Source organism: Xenopus tropicalis, chromosome 3 (assembly GCF_000004195.4).
Source record: "Xenopus tropicalis strain Nigerian chromosome 3, UCB_Xtro_10.0, whole genome shotgun sequence".
Classification (NCBI taxonomy): domain Eukaryota; kingdom Metazoa; phylum Chordata; class Amphibia; order Anura; family Pipidae; genus Xenopus; species Xenopus tropicalis.
The window spans coordinates 60,139,484-60,166,976 of NC_030679.2; the positions used below are offsets into that span (position 1 = coordinate 60,139,484).

General features: G+C 36.9%; 1 protein-coding gene across 1 annotated transcript in view; it reads left to right on the forward strand.

Moving 5' to 3' along the window:
* tph2 (tryptophan hydroxylase 2) overlaps nucleotides 1-23,976 on the forward strand; it is a 97,945-nt gene extending 73,969 nt beyond the window's left edge. The window contains exons 9-11 of the mRNA XM_002940171.5: nucleotides 14,072-14,167; nucleotides 22,869-23,002; nucleotides 23,095-23,976. Of these exons, the coding sequence (XP_002940217.3) occupies nucleotides 14,072-14,167; nucleotides 22,869-23,002; nucleotides 23,095-23,269 (405 nt within the window). The 3' untranslated portion in view covers nucleotides 23,270-23,976. The remainder of the gene's footprint in view (nucleotides 1-14,071; nucleotides 14,168-22,868; nucleotides 23,003-23,094) is intronic.
* Nucleotides 23,977-27,493: the final 3,517 nt, after the last annotated feature.

Below are 27,493 nucleotides of genomic sequence, written 5' to 3' on the forward strand. Positions count from 1 at the left end.
AATAAAGATTGTTGCCAATGTTATTAAAAGAGAAAAATGATAATAAATATAGGAAGGCTGGTATTTCTTTTCAGGAAAGGTGGCAATCACCATACTAAATGATTGGCAAGCTTTAATAATAAGTGTAAAAGGAGTCATTTTCCTGATGGCCATACCATATTTTACTTTTAGATGAAGTAACTTTCTATTTATGCCTCAACCTCAGCCATTTAATGTATGTTGTCAGGAAAGACAAAACAGGTTTTGCCTTGTAGGTTTTAAATAATGCTGAATAGTGTAGTTAAGCTTACCTATGACAAAACTATAGGGTTAAGAGGGCATTATACATGTCAGTATCAGTGTATCTTACAGAGATATTTGTTTTCTGGAAATGGAAGGCTTTAGTATCCATTATACAAAGGGGTATATGAAGTATATAATAATGTTCTCTGGATTTTCTCTCATTTAAGTGTATGGCCATATAGTTTAGAAGAGCTTCAGTTGTGCTCAGCTGGAACTGAACAGAGTAATGTGAAGGGATGATTGAAGGCACCAGCATGCAATCTTTATATAAACATAGCAGCACACAGAAATAAATGATTAGACAACAGTTGATAACAGAATGGAAAGAGCTTTAGGGAGGATTATGGACCAGTTTGTGACAAAGAGATTGCAGTAAAACAGGAGACCAATAGTTCTTATCTAGATTTTGGAGGAGTGGGATGAAAGCTATTTAGCGAGCTGTCAAGTATTTGTGTGCCTGTGAAAAAAACTGGGGAAAGCTGCTTTAGCTTGTTTGTTGCATTATATATACTATAGAAACCAGAAACCCATTTATTATAAGTACATTTAGATTTTAATTACTGCATGCCTGCGTGAGATTAAGTTTAAATTCTTACAGCTTCCCCTATTTTTAGTATAAAAAAAAGAGAATCATGACTAATATCCAGTTAGTCCTAGCCCCATGCACTGAATTACAGAATATAGTTTTTTGTTGTCATTTGAGAAAATCACTTCAAAATATTGTGATTGATTCCCCGCAGTTGTAGAAAATCCATGACTGTGTCTTTTCACCGTGAATTTTTGAGATTCCTGATTGCGTCTGCATTTTCCGACTGCATTTTCTTCCACTGCGGTCAATATGAACCCATTTGAGATAATAATAAATAAGAACAATGCAATTGCTAAAAGTAGCAATCATAGCTTTCTTATTCATTATTTCAAATGGGTTCAACAAAATTACATTGTGTTGCAGTGATAAAAAAATCACATTTTGTTGTCATTATTTGAGTTTTTATTCCCATGGAAATTTGAAGTTGAAAAAAATATGCTCTAAAGAGTCAGTTGTACCACTGCTTTAACATATTGCAAAAGGATTTTATAAAGGTATCAAGGATTATGGGGGCTCAGATGTACTTGTACTTATTCAAGTTAGTATTTGCTGAAACGAATGGCTAGTACTGAGAGTGAGGCCCAAAAGGTTCTTTTAAAGTAACTATAATTAGGATAGTCATAGAATTATTAATTTATTTGATTATTGAATAATATGATATGGCTTAAAGAACATGTGTGTTTAGGGAATAATGTAGTCTAAATTAAATTATTACTGTTTTAAGGAATAAGTAAAAGTAGAGAAAGGACCTAAAACGATAGCTTGTTATTTTACTACTATTTTTTGAATGAATCAAGAGAATAAGAAGTGAAAGAGATGTGACAGTTCTCTGAACCCGAGAGAATCATAGTATTTTTCAGTTAACAAAAGATGGAGGGAAATAGAGGCATTTGAGTTCCTGAACTGGAAATTACTTATTTGCTAGCTGTATTATATAACACCTTTTAAATTGGAGGCTTTTTTCCATCATGGCATAGAACTGTACTCATGAGCATATACAGAGTCATCTTGACTATTGGAATGAATGTTAATACACTGAATAGATGAACTTGCTTCAGGTAAGGCATGCTTACATTTCTAGGAGACAGGGTTGTTAAGATCTACATATAGTCCCCTTTTGGATTTAATGTATTAAATGGATCAGGGATTCAGTCTCTTGTGTGTGCTAGAGTACAGGTATGGGACCTGTTATCCAGAATGCTCAGGACATGGGGTTTTCCAGATAAATGGTCTTTCCATAATTTGGATCTGCATACTTTGTCTACTGTAAAAATAATTTAAATATTAAATAAAACCAGTAGAATTATTTTGCCTTCAATAAGTATTAATTATATCCTAGTCAGAATCAAGTAAAAGGTATAAAGTGCTGTTTTGTTATTGCACAGAAAAAGAAAACATTTCTTAAAAATTTGATTAAATGAGTCTGTTGGAGATGGTCATACAGCAATTCCAAACTTGGGTTTCTGGATGATGGACCCCATACCTGCATCATGTTCCATAGCTTAGGAAGAGCTTAGGTCTTAAATTCCTGTGTAAGTTGATACTTATATGTATATGCTGTACACTATATAAATACAAGTTAATAATAATATTCTTAGCTGCAATATGCAGTATTACATCTTCTACTGCTATGAATAAAGAAACATTACGTAAATGCAAACATTGCTCTAATAGTTTAATTGCGGAAAGGTCTTTCATCACTAAAATCCCCTAGCTGAAGGGTGGCCCAACCAAGTGGGGTTAATTTCAGCTACTATCTGCTTTACCAACATGTTTTGATCAATTCAAGATCAGACTACTGATTACTACATGCAGGTTAGGGTTCTACTGCAGCAACAACCTGCCATGTTTCTTGCAAGTTGCACCCTGCTCTGCATATAGAAGAATTGCCACAGGTCTCTGCTTTCTGTAACTGACCTGCATTTCTCCAAGTAATACAGTGCTGCCTGTGTTCAGCAGCACTATGTTAAGGAGGGGCATTCCCTTCTCCTGCAGCCCCCTACCTGCCCCCTAACTTGTACATCATGCATACTGTACATGCAAGTCAGGAACCACTAGTAGGTGCAGTCTGCAATGGGGCCCTATGGCAGGCAGTAAGTACAGTGTTCCAAGCTGCCCTCTACACCTTGCGCTAGTTCAGTGCAGAGCCAGACCCCACATGCAAGTGCTTTTTAAAAGTGCATAAGGGGCACAATGTTGTTCCTCATAATGCTCTTGCACTTGCTTCCAAGGTGTCTGTAAATGACCCTCTTTGCATCCTGTAACTAGTACCGTATGTTGGTGTTTCACTTGCATTTATCATGTCATTTTCACACTGGCGAAGAAGATATTTCCTTCACCGACTTCAGTACAAAAGACATCTGCAGGTTTGACATTTTTACTTGTAACATTTATATTTATATTTTCTGTTTGCGCATGAGAAGATTACATATGGCATATTCATTATATTTTAAACTATGCTGAGGTGTATGTTCCTGTTCACCTCCATGTAACTATGTTTTTTTATTAAACTGTCATAAATGAAGCAATTTATTGTGTTCATGCTCAAGTGTACAGGGAAGCTTATTGACTTTCATCCTCTGAGGCTGAGTACTCTCCACAGAAAATGTTCTTGTTTGGACATTCAGATTGTTTCAGTTAATTATGCTTGCTTGTTTTTCCACCATGTTGCACTTATGCTTAATACATTGTTACTATGGTGCAGACATGCAAAGAAGTCCTCAATCGATATAATTATTGACTGAGAAAGGGAAGTGACTTAGACACAGTGACTGCAACGTCCACTTGAATTCTAATGATAAGTTTTACAGTCATTTCAGTTGTAGTGCAGAGTGCTTTACTACTTAATCTTTGTTTTTTAATGGATAACACAGTAATTCCCTTTTCAACATGTCTCCTTATTTGCGTAGATAGACTATAGTTATAATTTAAAGTAGCTAAAAAATTTTCGTTGATGTTACTGGACCAGATTTTGTTCAGTTAAAACCAACTTATCTTATAAATTCTCTGACCTGGTGTTTTCCGGATAATTAATCTTTCTTAATTTGGATCACCATACTATAAGTCTTCTAATCCAGTGCTGTCCAACTTCTGCGGTGCCGAGGGCCGGAATTTCTCTTGCATACATGATGGAGGGCCGCTAATGGAAGCCAGTTTTGGCCACTCCCCAATTTTAAACCACACCCACTTCAAACCACACCCATTTTATCACAATGGTCGCTGCAGGGATATCAACCACCATTCATATGTAAAAGAATTATATTATGTCATATTAAGACACACCCTTAAATCCATTTGCCTCCTCCTCCCCTGTGGATAGCACAGCAACCCCCAGCATATAATTACACAACTGCTAACAAACTCCCAGAACAAACCCCTGCCAGGTTCACCTCTCACAGGCAGCATAGGTTAGGCAGAGGATGGCACACAAAGGCAGCATAGGGTAGGCAGAGTATGGCACACACAGGCAGCACTCTGCCTGTCCTATGCTGCCTGTGTGTGTCATCCTCTGCCTGTTTGTGCCATACCCTCCCTGCCCTATGCTGCCTATGTGCCATGCTCTGCCTACCCTATGCTGCCTATACACAGGCAGTACATACAATGAGGTGTGAAGAGGTGAACAATGTGAGTGATTACAGCCTGAGCCTGAGGTGTGAACACTGCAGGGGATGAATGCAGAGATTAAAAGGTGTGAACAACACAGGGGATTACATGTTTAAGCAATACAGGGGGATTACAGCCTGAATCTGAGGTGAGAACCATGCAGGGGGCCAGTTAATCTCAGTACTGATACAATTTAAATCTTACAGAAAATTAAGCCATCAAAGCAGCCAGACAGGTGGGGGGCCACACAGAGGGGGGTCGAGGGCCGCATGCGGCCCGCGGGCCTCCAGTTGGACAGCACTGTTCTAATCATTTAAACATTAAATAAATAAATAGGAATGTGCAGATACACAGAGTAGATTTCAGCACAAAAGTGCATATTCCTGTTCTACTGCGCTGAAATACTCTGTGTGCCTGTAGCCAGGCTGACACAGAAGAGACAAGAAGTCCTGTGTTTCTTTTGATAGAGGAGTGCAGCAGTTCTGTGAGTGCTTATGGCTGTATTTACATAGACCTTTCTGATAAAGCTTACTTAGTTTTTACCTTTCCTTCTCCTGTAAAGAAGCAGCAGGAGTAAGTGTGAAACAGAGCTTTAGTCTTTGCTCAGATTTTTCATGTAAGTGTCTATTCATGCAAATAAAATTGTATTACTGAGGATGATTCTCTTTGTGATTCTGGCATTTGTCTGGAAAGAAAATGGCGTATATTGGAACTGATCTGGAGCTGTTTTTATGGATAAGCAATATGTTGCTAAGGCCACAGTGGCTTATTATAACAAGTGCTGGGTGAGGATTTAAACTAGGGATAGCGAAGTGCTGTGCAATCATTCCAATTTCACCCCTACTAACTATTCACAGTGCTTGGGCCACCAGCATCTGCATTAGGAGAAATGAAAATCCTGTACATCTTGTAGAAATTCCTTAGCAGCTGCTTCTAAACAATAAATTGCAAGAAAGACTTTTATATATATTAACACATTAAGAACATTATTGTCTTTCTTTTCATACAGCTGTTTGTATCATTTATTAGGAGAGACTATTAAGAGAATATGGGAGTTTTATTAGCTTAGGAAATGGATAGGGAACACTGAATTAGTGGAAAAGTTACTGAGCGCTTTAGTACAAAAAGGAGAAATAATATGAGTATTTCAGTCCCAAACGGCTTCTCTGATTTGCTATTGGTGCTTAAAATGCATTTATACAAGGCTAGATAAGAATATAAAAATATTTAGTTAAGTATAAAATATAGTGCCTATTTATAATAGTACATTCTCTAAACCTTTTCTTACCACCATTTTCTATTTTATTATAAACTAAAAATATGGATTAGACTTAAATGAGAGGGAAAGGGTTAAAAGAGCAACCCCATGACTAGAAAGACCTCATGTCCCTGTAGCTGAATGCTACCTTTATTTACCTGGATAGCCTGTATATTGCCTTCAATCTTTGATTTTCATAAACGCTATATTTGTTCTATTGTGGCTGCCATGTTGGATATTTAAATTAATTCAACAAGGCATCACGTTAGGAAACGCGCATGTGCAAATCTTCTCCCTCCCCTAGACGCGAGCGCGACTTACTCTACCTGAGCCGCTCCTGCTTGGGAGATTGAAAGCTCACTGGGTATGTTAAATGCGCATGCGCTTACTAAAGAGCTGGTCTTAGTTTCGGTGCAGGAGTGATGCATTCTGGGAATTTCTTCCTATTTGGCTTCTGATCATCTGAACAGGCGAAACATGGGGAGACTTAAGGGCACTAAGAGATAACTGAAGGTATGTCTGCAGCTTGAGATTAACTCTTTATTAGCCTTTCCTTCGCCTTTAAAGATTTTATCATGAATCAGGAATATTATAATGAATACACTAATTAGAATTAACAATTATATATCACAATATATGATCTAAAGTTGAAAGCAGGTATCCATACTAGCAGATGTGCAGCAAAACAAATCAGACATTTGAAACTGTTTGATGGTGGAGAATAGATTAAGCTGTTATTGTGCAAATACAGGTATAGGACCTGTTATCCAGAAGCTTGGGACCTGGGATTTTCCAAAGAAAGGAATCTTTCTATAATTTGAATCTCCGTACCTTAAGTCTGCTAAAAATGATTTAACATTAAATAAACCCAGTAGGATTGTTTTGCCTCCAATAAGGATTATTTATATTTTAGTTAGGATCAAGTACAAGTTACTGTTTTATTACTACAGAGAAAAAGAATCTTTTGTGAAAATGTGAATTATTAGATTAAAGTAGAGTCTATGAAAGATGGCCTTCCTATAATGCAGAACTTTCTGTATAATGTGTTTTTGGATAATGAATCCCATACCTGTGTCCATGACTAGACAAAAACAGATATAGGATCATGCCCTGCCCTCCAGATTACATACACTGTGACAATTGTACAACTCCCAGACATATGGCCACATACAAATAAAGTAATCCAAAGCATGAAGAGGTCCTAGCAGATATAGAAAATATGCCTAGTTCATGTGTTTGTTCAGCCATCCACAAAATACATTTATTTTGTGAATGGCTTATATTTTTCCATAGGAAGACATCCATAGGTGACCCTACAAGACCTGAATTGAATATAGGACTATATTTTATCTTGTTTACTGATGAGCTGAACCTGGACTGTAGTGAACAAAAGCAGAAAAGTCAAGTCAAAACCAGAATTAAAGCAACTCTTATTAAGTCTCTAGCCGAAATGTTGGTACAAACGATACCACTTTTTGTATTTTTAGCACAAATGCAGTTGTCTGTTCACTAGATTAGTGCACTCACATTAATGTTTTACATGTTCTGGAATTAATTTATGAATTAACAAAACACATACATTCAATGAAATACTTATTATACTGTGCAATAATAACAAATTGCATTAACTGGGATTATAAAAAAATTGTTTTGCACTTTTGCTATAAATGCCAATCTATAAACACACTGAAGGTGGCAGTATTGGGTGATTTATTCCCTTTACTCAGAAAAAAAAGTAACAAAAAAAATAATAATAATAAAGACACTTAGCTCGGAAAAGAATAAATGAATTCTGTCCTCAAGTTTTCATTTCAAGGGGTTTGTTATGCGTTACATTGCCATAAATTAGTGCAGAAGGGAATCGTTCATTTAGTTATATATAATAAAGCATTATGCTTTAATACTTGATCATCATTTATATTGTAATTTATTTAAATTGGTTTCATTTAAACACAGTGCACAAAATGTTTCCATAACCACTATTCATGAAAGTATGTTTTGTCAGAATGTATGCTTTTAAGTCCAATATTCATTTTCAATTTGCTTGTGTTAATTGCAATGCACCCAAGCACTCGGAGCCAGGCATTTGTTATCATTTATACGGCAAAACACTGGAACAATAATGGACACATTCTATAATAGATGCAACTTAATAAAGTGAGATGGAAGAGTAACATTACTTTTAAATTACACTTAAAGTTTAACTGGTTTTATTTTCTAGTAAAAAAGTATCTGTCAAAACTGCGGTGAAAGACAAAAGTCTTTATAATCATGCCTAAAACCAAGCATTCCCTGATTGGGTTACTTTTAAATTTAATAGGAAAATGCTCAAAATACTCAGGGGCGCTGCTGCAATGAAGCTAATTGAGAATCTCCCCTCAGGCTGCAGGCCTCCGCAGGTTACCAGGGGATGCAATAAGCTGCTCCTCCTAACTTTGAAAGCCAAAATTCCAGTAAAGAAACTGGAATTTGGTCTCTTCTGCAATAGCACTCTCTGCGCTAGCAATGCCCCCTCCCCTTGACCCGTTGCTGATTTTCTAAATGCAGCGTGGTGAGAGGGGTTGGCATCGGGAAGGCAGCCTGGATCCTTGAAAAGTCCCCAAAAATACTGAACATGGCTGCAGCAATTGCTTGTTTTATACATAGTGGGGCAAAAAAAGAAAAAACAACTAGAGACCAGTGAATATTGGTGGCCATGTGTGGGCTATTTTTTTTTTAACAGTTAGCTCAATATTAGTCTGTGTGGGAAAAAAACATGTCTAGATGTCTGATACCCTCATAACTTGTACCTGATAATATAATTTATCCATGTATATCATATACTGCATATACTCGAGTATAAGCCGATCCGAATATAATCCGAGGTACCTAATTTTACCTAAGAAAACTGGAAAAACCTATTAACTCGAGTATAACCTAGGGTGGGAAATGCAGCAGCTACTGCTAAGTTTCAATAATCAAAATAAAAACCAGTAAATTACATTAATTAAGGCATCAGTGGTATGTTTTTTAAAAAAATATTTATTTAAAAGAAAAACCGTAAACTAGCTCTGTAAGTGGAGAAGAGGGTCAACAAAAACAATATGAGTACTACCCCATGCTCATTGGGCATTGGCAAACTGGCAGCAGACCCAGTCCCGGGGGACATGTAAGGGGGAATAAGTATTGCGACTGGGAGTGGGCCAGGGCACTGGAGGGTCTGGTTGCAGGTGGCTTAATTTGCACACAAAGGACAGAGGGTGCTAGTCTAGAGGGACTCATGGCACCCGACTCGAGTATAAGCCAAGGGTGACTTTTTCAGCACATTTTGGGGGCTGAAAAACTATGCTTATACTCGAGTATATACAGTATATGCGTGTGTTTGTGGATGAATATATATGTGATATGCTGGTGGATCACATGTTGTCAAATTCTGGGGGTGGGGGTTCAGACTGTGCCTGTAATGAAATTCTGGTGGGGGGCACATACTGTGCGTGCAATAAAAATGGGACACTACACACTGTACTTGCCATTAAATGCTGGAGGTCACACACTATGGCTGTTGTGAAATGCTTGGGGTATACTCTTAGGGGCACATTTATCAAAGTATGATTGATTCCGAATACAAAAAAATGGTATTTTTTCTAATTTATAGAACTGTGCGTATTTTCTGCGATTTTTTTTCGTTAATTTGAGCGACTTTTATGTACTCTGCGACAAATTTTATGTGATAAAATCATATTTGTTGCAACGAGTACGAAAGTTTCGCATTCGTTAAAGCTTCGGTATCGTGACTTTCCCTGGGCCAGGTTGGAGCTGCAGAGAGCCATGGAGTCCTATGGGAGGCTTCCAAAATCATGCACAGAAGGATCAAAGTCAGAACGGTTTTCCTGCAGTTTAGCATTTTTGTGACATTTCCGATTATCGCATTTAATTCGAATTTTACCCATTTCGGGATTCAAACTCGTACTTTGATGAATAGTGCCCCATGGTGTCATGAAAATGCCGGGAGGGGGCACTCACTATTGGAAAAATTCAGCACTCTACAGGATGTGTAAAATAGATTATTCTTTATTCATTTTACACTTAGGGGCGTATTTATTATGCTGTGTAAAACGAATTCGCCAAAAAAACACAGTAAAAAGCTGTGTAAAATAAATGGAAAAGATCGCCATCTGAACGCCGAATATTACTCCATTATTTTCTATAAGTTCTGGTGGAAGAAAAACCACGTAAAACAATTACGCCGATTTTGCGCCATTTTTACACGGCGAAGCCTGGCGATGTGTGGCAAGTTTTCTCGCCGTTTTTTACACAGCTTAATAAATATGCCCCTTGGTGCTGTAAAATGCTAGATCTCCATACAGTCTTCCTGTGTGCACCTTTTTAAAGGGATGGTTCACCTTTAAATTAACTTTTAGAATATTATAGAATGGACAATTCTTAGCAACTTTTCAGTTGGTCTTCAGTATTTATTTTTTATAGTTTTTAAATTATTTGCCGCCTTCTTCTAACTCATTGCAAATGGGGGTCACTGACCCCAGCAGCCAAAATTGTCTCAGAATATTACCCCATTACACCATATAAAAAGTTAACTTGAAGGTGAACAACCCCTTTAATCTATATTTATAGTATATAGATAGTTAGATAACTGCCTTATTTGTTGTTTCTTATTTAAGACTCAAATATCTAGGCTATTTTTACTGACACGACTGGCAAGTATGTTGGGCAAGCCAAGCTAGAGCAAAATTAACGACATTGATTTGATGTCGCAAACCAGCAATCTGTACAAAATAGGCTAATCACTTGCAGCCATTTCTGCAGATCTGACTGTTCTCAGGCCAATGTTTTGCTTTTTGCTCCCGGCAGCCAGACACATTTTTGTAAATTGTCTACAAAGTCAAAGAACATTCAAGGCAGCAGCAAGTGAGAAGTGTTAGCCACAGTACTAGGATTAGATTGCCGTTTGCTGTAGCTGCATTATCTCACCCCAGCTTTCCGCATACCTAAGAGCATACATTATGGACAAGCCTATGAGTTGTTTACATGCTAAAATAATTTAGGTCACGATCTGGCAGCTGCAGTATAAATATAATAAAAGTGTTTGTGCCAGAGAACATTTCATGTCTCAGTACATATATTTGTACACACCAGATAACTGTTTTTAGGTTGGTTTAATGGGCATGTCTGACTTGAGTTTACCTGTGACTCTTTAGAATGCCTGTTGTCGGAAAAGTCTGGGTAATATCTATAATTATAGCATCCATCAAGCAGGCAGTAATAAATCAAAGCTGTGATCTGTCCCAATCAAATCGATTTGTACTGATGGGCCCAGACATTCTATTAATTAACAATAATAGGTGTTTCTGCCTTCAGTCACTGCTACAATCAAACCTCTGCCACAGCTGATTAACTGAATGCAGGCTGAGCATTATTAATGAATCATCTTTATGATTCCACAGTCACACAGATGAAATTAAACATTAGCAAATATTATAGGCTGTTGAAAACTAATAGGCACTCTCGCACATTAAGAGGCCTGTTACTCTTGTTCTACCTTAATAAAAAAATCAATTTATAAATCCTTAATTACTCACTCTGAAATGTGCTTCTGTAAAAATATATATTTATATTCTCTTCTTTAGGAGCTAGTGCATTTCATGCTGATTTGAACTGCCTTGTTATGTATCAACAAATGCAACATTGTGAAATCAAGATAAACTGCAGAACTAAAAACCCAGCTTAGGAATGAAGTGAAAAAAACTGCTGGGGGAGGGTCAAGTCCTGCAATAGTCACCAAAACGACATTTCCATTCATAGTTTACACGTGTTCTGCACAATTATGTTTTCCTCTGTTTCTATTTCCAAGTCTCTATAGAAGTCAACGGAGCTGTCGTAGGCAAAGTCAAGCTATATTTTTAATTCAAGATATTTGAGTTTTTTTCTGAGTTTGTAAACTTAAAAATTCTAGGTATTTGAGTTTTTTTTTTATTCAGATGAGTTTTCGATTTCAAAAACAAACTCAAATTTACAAACTCGACAATAATAAATAAATGCACATTAATGGGCTTATTTATTCAAAAGAGACATATCATATAAAAAGTATGAATGTACCAGTGAATTATACTCCTCTAAATATAGAAGGATTGTGCTTAAAAAAGTTGTGTTTTGGACTGACTTAATGAGAAATTTCACCAAAACCCCAGTAGTCCCGCCCATCTGTTCCAGCCTGCTGGCTGAATTCTCTGGATGTGCAAGGGAGCTGGCGGCTCTCAGTACACTGCACTGTAGGATAGGAACCAATCAGCAGCTAGGCTGACCTGATAGGGAGCTGAAGCCTGTCTTTGCTTGTGTGACTGCAGGGCTGTGATTGGCTCTCCCCCTCCTGCTGTGCTACTGGCAGGGACAGTTAGGACACGCCCACCCTTCATTTCAAACACGGACAGAACTGACAGAATCTATAGGGAGCTCCAATAAAGGGGCCATTTTTACAGATATGATTCATTTTTAGCCCAAAGGGAAACCAGCACCGTATATTATTCATAATTGCCTACAAAATTAGGGGTTTTCCCATTTATCCAATGTATCTCCTTTAAAAAACCTTGATCATGTAAAAACATGGAAATAAAAACTTAAATGCATTCTGTCCATCATTTTCACAGTCTGACAAATTTGGAACCAATCTTGAATTAAAAAATAGATTGCATTTTGCTAATTTGACTCCCATGATAGTACATTTTTATATTTGAGTTTTTAAAGTTTTTTGCTAATAAATCTTGAAAATACAAGTTTGGAAATGTGAATTTGAATCTGATATTTTCACAATAAACCCAAACCGCATTAGAAAGTTGAATTTGAATGTTGAATAGGTTGTCTAAATATTGAAAAAAAGACCAAATGCAAAGTGGTTTATGCCATTGTCTTTGTTACAGTAGAAGTTCATTTCAAGGAAATGTAACCTTTAAGACCTCTCCCAAAACCTGCAGAACTGTAAATTTCCTGTGTATTTTAAGGCATTGGCGCATATTTATTACCTATAACAGAACCTGAACAAGTTTATGGGAAATAAGGCCACAAACAAAAAGAATGCAATCTATAGCAGAAAACATAAACAAGTTAAAGATCTTGCAGTTTTTGACACTCACTCATGCCTGACTATTCATTGTATTGTAGACAGTAGAACTCCTCCGTGACATTTAAAAATCCTAATATTTCACAGAAGTGGACACATTATCTTTATGGACACCCTGATAGAAAAAAAATCCACCTGAGAACATGTCTGGTGCAATGATATTAAGCAATAAATGCATGGTGGTTATTTAGCAAAGGGAGACAATTCTGTATCTTGCTATGAACGTTTATTAATCAATACCAACCCGTTGGTTGTGCTGTACATATAGGCAAAATTACTGAATTTTTTTCTTACTTGTGAGCCACAGTCAAATGTAAAAAGACAACACAAAAAAGAGCAACACAAGCATCATAAAAGTTCATGGAGGTGCCAAATTAGGGCTGTGATTGGCTATTAGGCAGCCTCTATGCACACTATCGGCTTACAGGAGGCTGTATTTGGTAGTAAATTGGTGGTAAATTTGGTAGTAAATTTTTATTCCACCAAAACTTGCCCCCAAGTCAGGAATTCAAAAATAACTCCCTGGTTTGGGGGCACTAGGAGCAACATCCAAGGGGTTGGTGAGCAACATGTTGTCCTGAACCACTGGTTGGGGATCACTGATATACAGAGTCACAATTTTGTGAGTCACATAAAAAAAAAGAAAAAAAAAAGGAGGGTGTTCTATCACAAATTGAACCGTGTGTCAGTTCAAGGATACATACACCATATGTATTAGCAGGATCAGAAGTATATTGTAATGATAACTGGGTAGCTATATATTGGTTTCACAAGGTCTAGATGCTTAAAACATCCTGTTCTTCTTTTTATTCTAAAACTGCCAGTTTAAAGGGACAGTAAAACTTTGGTTTAGGTGCAGATTGTGTTTTTCTCTGATTAATGTAGGTTTATAGAAATATAAGCAATTATACATTTTTGGCATTACCAATTTTTTTTTCCAGTACAGTCTTTCTTGCAAGTGTGTTTTTAAAAATACAAACCTTACTGTCTAAAAACATGATCTTGAAAAAAAATGGGATTGCAGGAAAAGAAAAGTGCAACTGCAAAATATCATGGCAAAGCATTAACATGAAAATTTCATGAAAAATTAAATAGGTTGCTGTATAATACACTAAAAGTTTATATAAAGGTGAACTTAATCTTTAAGAACTTTTATTTTCTAAAATGTCACCATTCTGTATTGAATTTCAGAGTAATCATAGGACTTATTTTTTTAATTTTTTTTTAGTGTTATTTCTTTACAATTGAGTTTGGCCTCTGCAAACAAGATGGACAGCTACGTGCATATGGAGCAGGACTTCTGTCTTCTATAGGGGAATTAAAGGTAGGTAACAAATATCTTCTTAAAGCAACCCGCACTTATGTCATGTCAGTGTCACAGTTGTGTGACACAAAAACAACAAAAACCTTGTATGTTGTCAATTATGCTCTATGGGGCAAATATATAAAGAATACACTTTTTCAATTAGACCCAGCATGATTCTGCTCACACTGTGCATATGTATTAGTAATAACTGGCTTAACACTCAGTCCTTCTGTATTACATGGCAGATAGAAGACTCCTGGGAATATCTGTGAAGAAGCCACGTGTATTTTTCAGAAAATTCCCCCCATAAAAACTGTCTGCACATGTGTGCTAAAACATGTACTTCTAGTTTTTTATATTCATAAGTCACAAAACATACAAAATAGGTAATGAAAGGTAAAACGACAATTTAGTCTAGTAATAATTAGGGATGCACCGAACCCACTTTTTTGGGTTTGGCCGAACCCCTGAACCCACCCTGATGGATTCTACCGAATCCTGAATCCTAATTAGCATATGGTAATTAGGATCGGGAAGAGATAAAAGTTGGCGCGTGCGGCAAAAAAAAAAATTCTCCCTAAAATTTAACCCTTTTTAGATGCTAATTAGCACACGCTAATTTGTGCTAATTAGGATTCGGATTCGGTTCAGCCAGGACCAAGGATTTGTCCGAAACTGAATCCTGTAAAAAAAAGGCTGGATTCGGCCTGAATTCCAAACCAAATCCGGGATTCGGTGCATCCCTAGTTATAATATGACACAATAGATTCCCAGGGCCTTTGTGACTACCTTTAGCTATAGATACAGGCTACTGCTGTGCTATACACACTGACTATACACAATAAAACATTGTAACATTTAGGTTAAAACCAAATGTGTGACAGTCAAGACCATGGCAAATATTCCTATTTGCAACATGTACACAGTCTCTGTCCAACTCACATATATACTGTCTGTCTTACGCACTGTATTTCACAGCCATCCACCCTGGAATAGCAATAAGCAGCAGTGACTGGGGAACTTGTAAGAAACCAGCAAGCTTTGGGCCTAGGATAATTGCAGTGGTATGCCACAAATTCTGGAGATGTATTCTGTTGCTCCTAGGGCACTCTAGTAACATAGCCATTTATCATCTAAATTATTGGCGCAAATTCTGTGCTCCTCCTCTGCAAGTCAACTTGCCCACCAATCATATTCACAATTTAAACTGTATATGATTTCAAGACAGATATCCTGTATATTTATTTTAGCACACAAATATTCTGTTCCCCAGCTGGGAATAATAGGTTGAATTTCTTTGGAGTCCAGCTTTTTATCTTCCTCAAAAACAACTGTCTTTCATACATATGCCCCTGGATATTCAACCGGTAAAAGTCTTTAAACATTAATAAAGCTGCTCAAGGTACTTTCTGTGGAAATTAGGGTTAAAGGAGTACTAATCCCCCCACAGACAAAAGCCCCCATAGACTGCCCTTAATTGCCCCCTCCCTGCTCCCTTCCCGCATGTTAGTTCCTCTATTAGATGCTAAGGGTTTATTCTGCAAACTGAAACATTTAGTTGCTATGTATTTTATGAATTATTGAGAACAATATAGCAATTTTTATTAAAAATTAATAAATTAAAAAGCAATACAGAGTTATGAAGTTTCTCTATTATTTACAGATGTGGGTTAAAGGCACTCTTAGTTTAAATCTCATTACATAGCACTTATTTGTAGAATTAATTTCTACGACCCTCACTGATCTAAGGCCAACCACCTTGAACTGAAGGCTAATCTCTGGGATAAGCATTACAACAATAGCACTCGAAAGTATATTTCTACTGAAGTGTCATGTCTTTCATTCAGACTCACAAATTCTTACAGCCTTTGCAGAATGAGAAAAATAAGAATTTACTGTACAAACTGATCCCTTTTGAAAAATAATTGCCACAGTTATTTTAGGCACTAAACTTAGAATATACTGAACGGCTTCTTTCCCTTCCTGCAGTGCTTGTGGGATGCTGTAAAGGACTTGGTACTAAACTAAAATAATAATTTCATGTAAAACAACAGGCATAACACAGTTTCAGTTTTCAATATTTTTTAATTACATATAGGGGCCCATTTACTTACTCACGAACCGGCCGAATGCGTCCGATTGCGTTTTTTTCGTAATGATTGGTATTTGGCGATTTTTTCGGAAAATTATCGCGACTTTTTCGTTGCCATCCGAATGTTGCGCAAAATTTGGAGATTTTTTCGTAGCGTTAAAACTTGCGCGAAAAGTCGCGCCTTTTTCGTAGCCATTCCGAAAGTTGTGCAAAATGTTGCGATTTTTTCGTAGCGTTCGGATTCATTCAAGCTTCAGTATGGTGACTTTCCTTGGGCCAGGTTGGAGCTGCAGGGTGCCATTGAGCCCTATGGGAGACTTTCCTTGGGTCGGGTTGGAGCTGCAGAGTGCCATTGAGCCCTATGGGAGACTTTCCTTGGGCCGGGTTGGAGCTGCAGAGTGCCATTGAGCCCTATGGGAGACTTTCCTTGGGTCGGGTTGGAGCTACAGAGTGCCATTGAGCCCTATGGGAGACTTTCCTTGGGCCGGGTTGGAGCTGCAGAGTGCCATTGAGCCCTATGGGAGACTTTCCTTGGGCCAGGTTGGAGCTGCAGAGTGCCATTGAGCCCTATGGGAGACTTTCCTTGGGTCGGGTTGGAGCTGCAGGGTGCCATTGAGTCCTATGGGAGGCTTCCAAAATCATGCTAAGTCTGAAAGTTTCGGCCGCCGCTTACGAGCGCTCAATACGAAAAAGTCGCGACAAGATATGAGAGAATCGTAATGGCTACGAAAAACTCGTGTTTTTTCGTGAAAATCGTATTGGTAACAAAAAAGTCGCGACAATTTCCGAAAAGACGTAAAGGCGCAGAAAAAATCGTAAAAAATACGAAAAAGACGCAAAATGTTCGTTTTCCAATCGGAATTTTTCCAATTCGAATTCGTGTCTTAGTAAATCAGCCCCTTAGGGTTGCTACCTGGCCTGTAGAAATGAAGTATGATATATTAATAGGAAAATAAGCTAGGCCAGTATTGGTTTTCCAGAAAAGGGGCCTCTTACTCTTACTAAATAGAACATAAGTGGAAACTAACTATAAAATGTAAGAACTGTAGTCTTTCGCTTTGATTGACTGGTATGTATAAAAGTGTAAATATTTTGTGTAAACCCCAACACAGTGCATACTATTTTCCATGAATTCTATATGCCAAATTTTATTTTTAACATTTGCAGTGAGCTCAATATATTGTTCCTGGTATAATTCTTGGGAAGAACATCAGTACAGCAACTGTGAGAAATAACTTTTTGAGTGGACAGAATGTCACAAACTTATTTATTGTGTATTTCAGAGTGGACAAATCAGAGTTGGGGTATAAACATTTAATACAGGATTTTATATCTATGTCAATTCATTGCCACACTAGTAATACATTAGGAAATGTAGAGTTTTTTTTATTGGGGATACATTTGGTTGCATTGATACAATAAACCATTCAGCAGTTACTGATCTATTTTCTTATTCATTGACTCTATGCCACTATCTTCTGTAGAAATACTAATTCTGCCGTAATACTTGTATTTCTGTGAATTAACTTTGTACAGGAATGGGATCCTTTATCTGGAAACCCATTATCCAGAAAGCTCCAAATTCCACAAAGGCCATCTCCCATAGACTCCATTATAAGCAAATAATTCTAACTTTTAAAAATGATTTACTTTTTCTCTGTAATAATAAAACAGTACCTTGTACTTGATCTCAACTAAGATATAAATAATCCTTATTGGAGGCAAAACAGGCCTATTAGGTTTATTCAATATTTAAATGATATTTAGCAGACTTAAGTTATAGAGATCCAAATTACAGAAAGATCCCTTATCTGGAAAACCCCAGGTCCCAAGCATTCTGGATAATAAGTCCCATACCTGTATAGCCTTCCTGTGAAAGAAAAGATCAAATATTTAACATGTTTAAAACAGCGGGTGGTTAACGTCAAAGTTGGAATAATGCATCTTATTGCATACATACAGTATAACATTACTTGTTGGGCTGTAGAGCCAGAATGTACTCAGCAGACCAAGTTTAGAGTGCATTCTCCATTTCAAAACAAGTCATAGCAAATAGATGCATGGATGTTAGCCTTGGGGGTTGATTTTTGATCAATTATTTTTATAAAAAGTTGTAAAAAGAAGCAACAAGGAAAATTACATCAGTAAGAATTAAATTAACAGACAAGATATGATGTTATGAATTTGAAAGCTTACTATTCGTACTATTTGTAGAGTTCAATCAGTTTTCAGGCTGCTTCTTCAAAGGTGGAATCAAAGGTGAAGTAAATGACATTATCATGCCAATTACACAGAGTTTAGCATATGTCAAATCCATCAGATGAAATTGACTTTAAAGGATTGGTAAAAAATGAATAAGAGTGAATATAAAGTCAACGAAAGTGTAAACTGCAGAAAAAGGAAGGTCCAGAGGAACATAGAATGTTGTAGTGGTGGCATTCCATGGACAACTAAGTTATTCAGAAACCCATTATCATTTAAATAGATATAAGCAGTTTAATAGGTTGAATGAATGATATAACCTGGAGATCACCCAATAAAAAAAGTATACTTCACACACATTTTTTCAAAGTAAATTCCTAGGCTCCATCTTCTAGATAATCAATCTGTGTATTTCTCTCTATGAAACAAATGAATTAAGATGCTTGTTGGCTTCATCAAATCCCCAGCAAGTGTTCTGCACTGCTTTACAATAGTTATATACCAAACATAGATCATACGATCAATGAAAAAACAGTAACAGAAAATGCATTAGGGCTAGAGGGACCCACTTGAAGAGCTTACCATCTAAATAGAATGGGAAATAACTGACAGATAAGGTTGTTGAAAAGAACTGGTGATTCTTTATGTTTTGTTTCCTCTAATTTATATATCAGATAAACTCTTGGCTATTAAGTATTCCAAATGCCCTTCCAGCACAGCAGCTACATGTAAACACCCATTTATTAATACTGGTTATTTTATACATACCCGTGGTGTCTTGGATATGCTTAGCAGATTCTTTAACATTTCCCATCATGTTACGCTGCTTGGCTTATTCAGATCATTATGGAAGAAAACATGAAATATTTAATATTAGCTCATTGTTTGCTGTCAGATAAGGTAAGATTATGCGCACTGGCCATATAGAAATAAACAAAACAACATTAACAATCTAATAATACAAATTAAATTATACATTTTCACTGAACGGAAATGAATTACAGTTTATTAATGGCCCTGGTTATATTTTAGTAAGTGGCCATATTGGCATTCAAGCACAAAATCATTTTCACAGTTACACATACACACCAGTATCCTTAAGAAGATATATATATACAGTATATATACACCCTGTCTATATTGGGCGCTTAATTATTATTTTTAACTAAATGGTTTTTATTTTTTGTGAGATACAAATAGCTCATTAGTGTGCTGCCTCAACCTAACGTTTTTTCCTATTTCAGACAATTTAACTTTAAACTTCTACTTTAATGTAAAAGGAAATATGAAAGCAGGCAGAGGAGCAATGGGAATTAAAACATTCAGTACTTTTAAGTTCATCATCATGGAGTAGCTAGTATTTTCCAAATGGGAAGAAATATTAGACTTTTAAAGTTCTTAAAGAATAATCCGAGTTTTACAAGGTAATACAGCCTATTATCCAGAGAACACTTCAGCACACATCACTTTTTAGTGACAGAGTTAGTCACCGTGAAAGTACTTTATTAAGAGCCATGTTTTTAGTGCTGGTGGCAACAACTGGACATTCTAGCAATCAGTCTTTACTACAAATTTGTAAAGAATGTAAAGATCTCTTTCTTGCAGCGCTTCCAAATTATCTGTTCATACACTAAAAAATGTAAAGAAAGGGGAATTGTTAAAGAAAAACATTTCTGTCAGGTTCAGTCATATCACTCTTTATATTTGCTGAGTAAAAAAATTCAGATTCCTGAGGTAGATGCAGAAAGTCTATTTTTCCTTTATTTAATTCCGAGTTGAGTGCAGTTTTATGTTCTGAGCATTGACAGCAGCTAATCATATTCCATAAGAAGCCAATGAAGTCAAGAAGGATGACAACAGCTGCACAGGTGATCATCTGACAAAGCTCATATTGGAGACGGTGCATATATTACAACTGATTGATGTTCTCTTGTGAAATTTCTTGCTAAAGCTGGATGATTAGGTCTATAGTTTCCAGACACAGAGGGCATGTTAATATTTTCAATATACAAACAGCAGAGTTTGTTTTTTTCATTTTTTTCTTAGCATAAGATATAAAAGCAAGTATTACAACAGTCTAAATCTGTACATCTGTAATTTTCCAAGTCCTTGTGAATTATCTGCTGTTCATTAGTAGCGCATGATTTGCAACAGCGTTATTCTTATCTTTAACCTAGTGTATACAACAGGGCTGCCATCAAGGGGGGACTGTTGTCACAGGCCTGATGAAGTTCTGACCTGTGGGGGGGAAGCCCAGCAGTGTAGCAAAAATCTAAGTACATTCGGTAACATGTACATAAGTGCATTAAAACGTGAAAAATGTATGTAACATATAAAAACTTATGAGGCAGATTTACTAAAACTCACATTTTTTAAAAAGACTGAATAAACTCATTTCCACGAATGTCTGACATTTATAAAAACAATAGGAACTGAAAAAGCACATTTGGGAAAAAGTCATGGAAAGGTTGTGAAAACTGCAACTTTTTTTTGACTTGTTGCATGGTAACTGCGACTTTTTTGAATTGTTGCACAAATGCCAATGTCAAAAATCCGAAAACCTCTAACAATGCGAAGCAAAGAATGATCTTCAAGGAAGCTTGCAGCTTTTTTTAGCCACTTTTAATGCTAAATACAATTCGAGAAGAAAAAAAAATCAGACCATAAGTAAAAGTCCCCCCTTACTTTTGAAGAAACCTGTTTTGTAGAAATGTAACTTACTTATCATCCAATTACAACCCAGAAAAGTGTGACAGGGGCAGGCAGATGAGTATGTTTTAACCTTAGGGCTAACTCCACTAACCCCAATGAATTAAAAAAATTTAAAGGTAAATTCCACTGACCCCCAGTGAACTTTTTTAGCACATGAATTGACTGAACAATGTATATGAGCTACATGTTATTGAATAACGTCAACTTTTTATATTGGGATCTATTTCCTACATAAACTTTCCAGCACTGGAATGACTGGATATTGGGCCCCACAGCAAGATCACTGGCCCCTAAACTTTTTACATTTTACATGAACATATATTGCAGTTGCTTATTATTCAAAGTCCTACTAGTTTCCCTATAGTTCCCGGGCCCCTACCAGTTACAGAGTCTGTTTCCCCTGCTTTTCAGTAATGTTTAGTAGCTGTTAAAACATCAATCCATCAAGTTGAACCATTATCCAAGCATAACCTAGCGCTACTGATAGTTGATCTGTTGTGTAGCGTATAACCGGGTTTTGCACACATGGGGCCAGGCAAATAACTTGTATGGGGCCTCAAGATTTCTGATAGTGGCCCTGATATACAGTATTTTGGCTTATGTGTCAGTCTGTTCTTACCCATAAAATATTATCTTTGCAATGTTTAGATGTCTCCTCTGTATGATTTCAGACCCATAAACTGATAGAGTGATTATCTTTTACACTCAGGGCCGGATTTCTGATTGGGGCAACCCAAGGCTGCCCGCCCACTTCGACCATGCATGCGCGCACCCCCCAACCCCCCACCCCCCCCGTGCGCATGCGCGTCACAACTTTATACGGAGCATTGGGGAGAGGACACGCTTACGTTTCTGCGTGTCCTCTCCCCATTGCTTGGTATGCGGGCAAAATTTTCCTGTGCGGCAGGGCGGCATGCCACCCCTAAATTTCTGCCACCCTAGGCCCGGGCCTTTGTGGCCTTGCCACAAATATGGGCCTGTTTACACTTGTTTCTAGAGACAACCCCAAACTGTCCATTTGGAGAGAGCAGTTTTGGAAATGATGCCTTATTAAATACTTTATTACATTTATAGTTCTTTAGTCATAGTAACCATATACCCAGATGATGCCAGAATCTACCTGCCACAGGATAACAAGGGGCACATTGGCCCCGCCCAAATAATTTCTTGTTAGGGGGGTGGCACCTTATTATTTTACCTCTGCGTTTATGACTATGTCTTAATTTGAAAAGTGAGGGAAATTAGGGTTTAGTTTAAATTTGGAGTTTGGTTCAGGTCAACTCAAGGATATTTTCAAGGCAAATAATTCATGAATATGGTTTTGCAGTTATCAAGAATTTATAGTGGCAGTAGCCTAATTGCATATTTAATATTGTAAGTAAAAACTGACAGGGGAATTGGGAGCCTGAGATAATGACATTTGATAAGAAATATGTTATTAATGGTCTAGTTAAAACATACAAAATATACATAATTCAGACAGGTGGGCAGTTACTATTGAAGGGTATGTTTTCTTTAGAAGGGAAGGTTAAATAGAAATAGTTGTGATTAATGCTTCATAACTACCCAGAAACTCATTGCTATATAGATATATATCCCATGTACATATATCAATGAGATTTCAGGGTTTAGCCTGGAAATGCAAAATAAAGAGCAAAGTAAAATTTTTCTTCCTTGTGTATTTTCACTAGAAAACTTGATTCTCTTTTCCAGCACGCCTTGTCTGACAAAGCTATTGTGAAAACGTTTGATCCAAAGACAACCTGCTTACAAGAATGTATTATCACCACCTTTCAGGATTCCTACTTTGTGTCAGAAAGCTTTGATGAAGCCAAGGAAAAAATGAGGTACATTTAGTACTTTTTAAAAAAAACCCTTTCAAAACAATCCATTTTCATGTCTCTAAGTATGATTTTACAGGTGTGCTTTTCTCTTCTAGGGAATTCGCCAAATCAATCAACAGACCTTTTTCAGTCTACTTCAATCCTTATACTCAGAGCATTGAAATCCTTAACAATACCCGGAGTATTGAAAATGTCATTCAAGATTTACGGAGTGATCTAAACACAGTGTCTGATGCTTTAGCCAAAATGAATAAATATTTGGGAATATAAATCCAACCCAAAACCCTCCCACAAAACTGTTTTGTGTAATAAAAATGATAATGCAAATATTCAGGAAGGACACAGTTACAAGTATGTTATTTGAAACAGGTTTCTATAGGCATTAAATTACTACATGTACTTATTAAAGAATTAGTAAAGCCTTTATCTCTAAAATTACTCTAAATAGTGCCCAGGATAATCTGCATTTAGGCATGACATTTCTATCCATATTCATTTTTAACTGTCTTCATGGTAAAAGAGATAAGGAGAACTCCTAGAGCAGGGAATAGCTCAAATGAGCAAGTTTTTAGCTTGTGATTTAAAAACTGCATAAAACTGAATACAGGGACAAATATTTGTTATTCCGGGGGCTGTCTTTTTAGGGAATTTAAAAAAGGCTTACTTATCCTTTAATGGAGGGCTGGAGGAAATGATTTCATATTGCATTCATCATTTTCCTACAGTGTAACATAGTGAGTCTATCATAGTCAACCCTCTTCATGCAGAATGAGACATTATTGGGAAGCCATCACTCCAAATTTCATCCAAAATTAAGACATTTCTTATAACTAGTTTACAGATATTTAAAAACATGGTGTTAAATGTCACAGCTATAGTTCTGGAAGCATTTGAGAAAAAAAAAGTGCAACCACCTCATGAGAGAATGAGCTCTTTATAGTTAAGGGCCATTGCTTCCCACCCAGGGTCGGACTGGGCCGCCGGGACACCGGGAAAAATCCCGGTGGGCCCCAGCCCTAGTGGGCCCCAGCGGCCCAGTCCGACCTTTGCCGGCGCTCCCTCTACTGACTGTTCCTCCCCGACGCGTTCAATTTATACGCGCTCGGGGAGGACGTCAGGCGGGGGCCCTTCGGGGGGGTTAGGGGGGCCCCTGGGGGGGGTTAGGGGACGCGGCTGGGGCACCTGCAGGGCCCCTGGGGCGGGAGCTCCGGTGGGCCCTGCACCCCCCAGTCCGACCCCGTTCCCACCATCTCAAGAACAATAAAAGTACATACTATATTACATTCCAACTTGAAAATACATGTATGTATAAGTGTTGATGTTGCAGATGTCCTTGAAGAAGCTGTATTTTAGTATTAGTGTTCTTATAAGATCCATGAATTTATAACTAAACTAAAAGTATATCTGCTGGGGCCAAAGCAGTACTAATCGATCAGCGTTAGTGTCTCTTCTGTGCTAGTATCTCATGAAACAAATACAAAGAGGGTACTCACAAGCAGTAATTCTGAATATTTTTCTTTGTTTACAGTGAAGTCTTACTTATGTTTGTTGCCTTCTGTAAAATACTTTTTAAAAATAGAATTTATTTTAGTAGTAACTCTAGCTGCTACAGTTGTATGCAAATCCATCTTTCTTCATCAGCCTGGGAGAGAAAACAACTCGAAAAGCAATTTACATAAGCATGTTTAACCATAATTCTATTGACAAGCAAATCAGCAGCGACATTTCACTTTCTTACTACTGGCGAGGCAAGCAAAACAAAACTAATGTTTTCAACCTTAAACAAAAAAAAAATTATTTATTTATTTTCTTGCCAGTGCAAAATGTTCTAAGGCTTTGTTAAAGCAGATCTCACCCAATGGGACTGCAGCACAGTAAGAAGCTGGTTGCTGTTCAAGACCTGACTGGCAAAAAGACTTGTTTTAATGGTACAGAAAGTACAAGTTGCATTAATAAATAAATTATAACATTGAGCACTCCAGGGTTGCATCTTTAAGGCTATTGTAACAGCTGCATTTTTAGTTACTTAATTTACTTCCTCTAAAGCCAAAGAAAATGTATTTCCAAAAAGGTGTATTGTGTACAGCATAGCCTCATAAATATTTTTCTGTATTAATTAAAGTAAATGTGTTTTGCTACCTCCTGTGATTTCATTATGATCTGTAAATCACTCAGCATTATAAATATTTAATATTAATAAAATTAAACTTAGAACCTTGGTGGACTAAGTTATTTTGCTTGATGAAAAGAATAAGTACTGATTTTACTTCCAAAGGGAGATGTTCTAATGTTAAGAAGTTACATACAAATGCCTGCCAATGTGCTCCACTTATTTTGCAGGCTTCATTTTAGATATAAATGAATGCTCCAAATTATTTTGCTAATGATTAAATGTTTGTATAGACACACATTTATAAATATATATGTATGTGTATGTTACCTGTAAGCCACATTCTAATGTTACATGTTTTGGGGAGCCAAATAATCATTATTAAACTTCCTGGGAGTTGGCAAATGAGTGCAGTGGTTGACTGTAGGTTAGCCCTGTGAGGTTCTCGGCAAGTTCTGATTGGATATATGAGATGTTTTGTCTTAGAAACTACTGGCTAATATCAAAAGGAACCCAGTATTGTCATGCTTTATTTATTATGGCCATCTATTGGCCATAATTTCTGAATATTTATAAATAGAATGGTTTTGCAATATGAAAAAAATGAAGTTCTCTAGAAAGCCAACTTTCAAACTAAAACACTTCTCGCAAAGCTTTTCTCCTTCACATGCACACTAACCTCTCTTTTTGACTGCTGTCCTGAGCCTCTTTTAGTTTAGTGCATAATTCTAGCATAATGGTGGGTCAGTAGTACAATGGTATGCTTTGGGTCCGGAGTGGACTTTGCAGAAAACATTAGTTTTATGCACAGTAACTTCCTCCCTTGGAGTTTGTAGGTTTGTAACTTGTGTTTGGATTCTGGTTAGTCTTTTCTTGGGACAGCTATTGGCATACCTCAAAGTCTAATGAATTTAAATAGGAGGAATACAGGCATGAGATCCTGAAACCCATCTCCCAGTCCATTTTAACCAAACAATTTTTAATTTTTAAAAATGATTTCCTTTTTCTCTGTAATAGTTAAACAGTACCTTATATTTGATCCCAACTAAGATATAATTAATCCTTATTGGAGGCAAAACATTTCTATTGGGTTTAATTAACGTTTAAATGATAACAGGTACATACCTGTACTGCACAACATGCTGCACACTGTAAATACGGTAGGCCTCAGTGTTGTTTAAACTTACATGAAATTACCTGTTAATTACATCTAGCAGTCAAATGTAAAAGTATAATTTATAACAGCTTTTCAGTTTACATGTACTGTGCTTAAGTTTTTGTCAAGCCACTGACAAACTGTGATTATAACAGAAGCAGCAATTTATGCAACTTGTAATTCTAATATTATTTTTACAAGGAAAAGTTTACACAAAGAACATAACATTGTGTCGGTATTCATGGTTTCAATTACCTATTATTGTGGAATAATATAAGAATTTAATATGAAAACTACCAAATAAAACTCTATACAAGAAAATCGTCCTTTGATACACTGACTCTTGAAAAAGTCTGTTATACATTAGCTCCATCTCCAATAAAAGTAGAAGTGATGTATGGTATGTGTTTTGGACATATTTTGTTGCTATTTCTACTGTGATTTGCAGTCAAATGAAAGTTTTAAGTTACATGCATTCTAAAGCAAAGCTCCCCAACCTTTTGTACTTGTGAGCCCACTTCAAAAGTATGTCAAAAGTATGGTGGAGCCATGCCCTAATGTGCAATGTTTCTAAGGGTTGCATAGGAGTTTCTTGTTTTGCTGTTGGTTCGCCCCATGTGATCTACCACATAACATTAAGTGGTGTTTTCCTTCATCTTAAAGTGACATTCTTTTCTCCAATGTGCACTTCTGTGAGATAAAAAGCCCCTTGGCAATTTTTTGCAAAGCTCAGAAGAAGGTACATCTGTTGCTCTGGAGAAAGAGCACTAAAGAGTGCAAAACTGACTGAAGCATTGCTCCACTAATTACCTTGTATCAGATAACAAATCCTAATGATGTGCAACCTAAAGGAAGCATATGGTGGATACCAATGTGCCAGTGTGCCAACATGCTTGTATTGTGACGGGGTGCAATTTGTGCTCTGTGCCTGTTTTATGCACTTTCCCCAGCTGTTTGTATATAAGCCCTATTTGTAGTCTTACATCTGTTTTACTGGCACAGGAATATCCTCTACCATTGTAATGCTCTCTAATATAACCAGGTCAATTCACCACAACTTTTCCAGATCATACAACCAAAATTAGATTAGTTGCACCATATCCAGCTAAAGAAATAGCCACCCTTTAAACTGTCACCTAAACTGAACTTCATGCTAAAGCTGAAAAATTACCAGAGATTCTTTCATGCTTTGAGGACATGTCTCTTTGTATAATTGAAAGTATTCAGT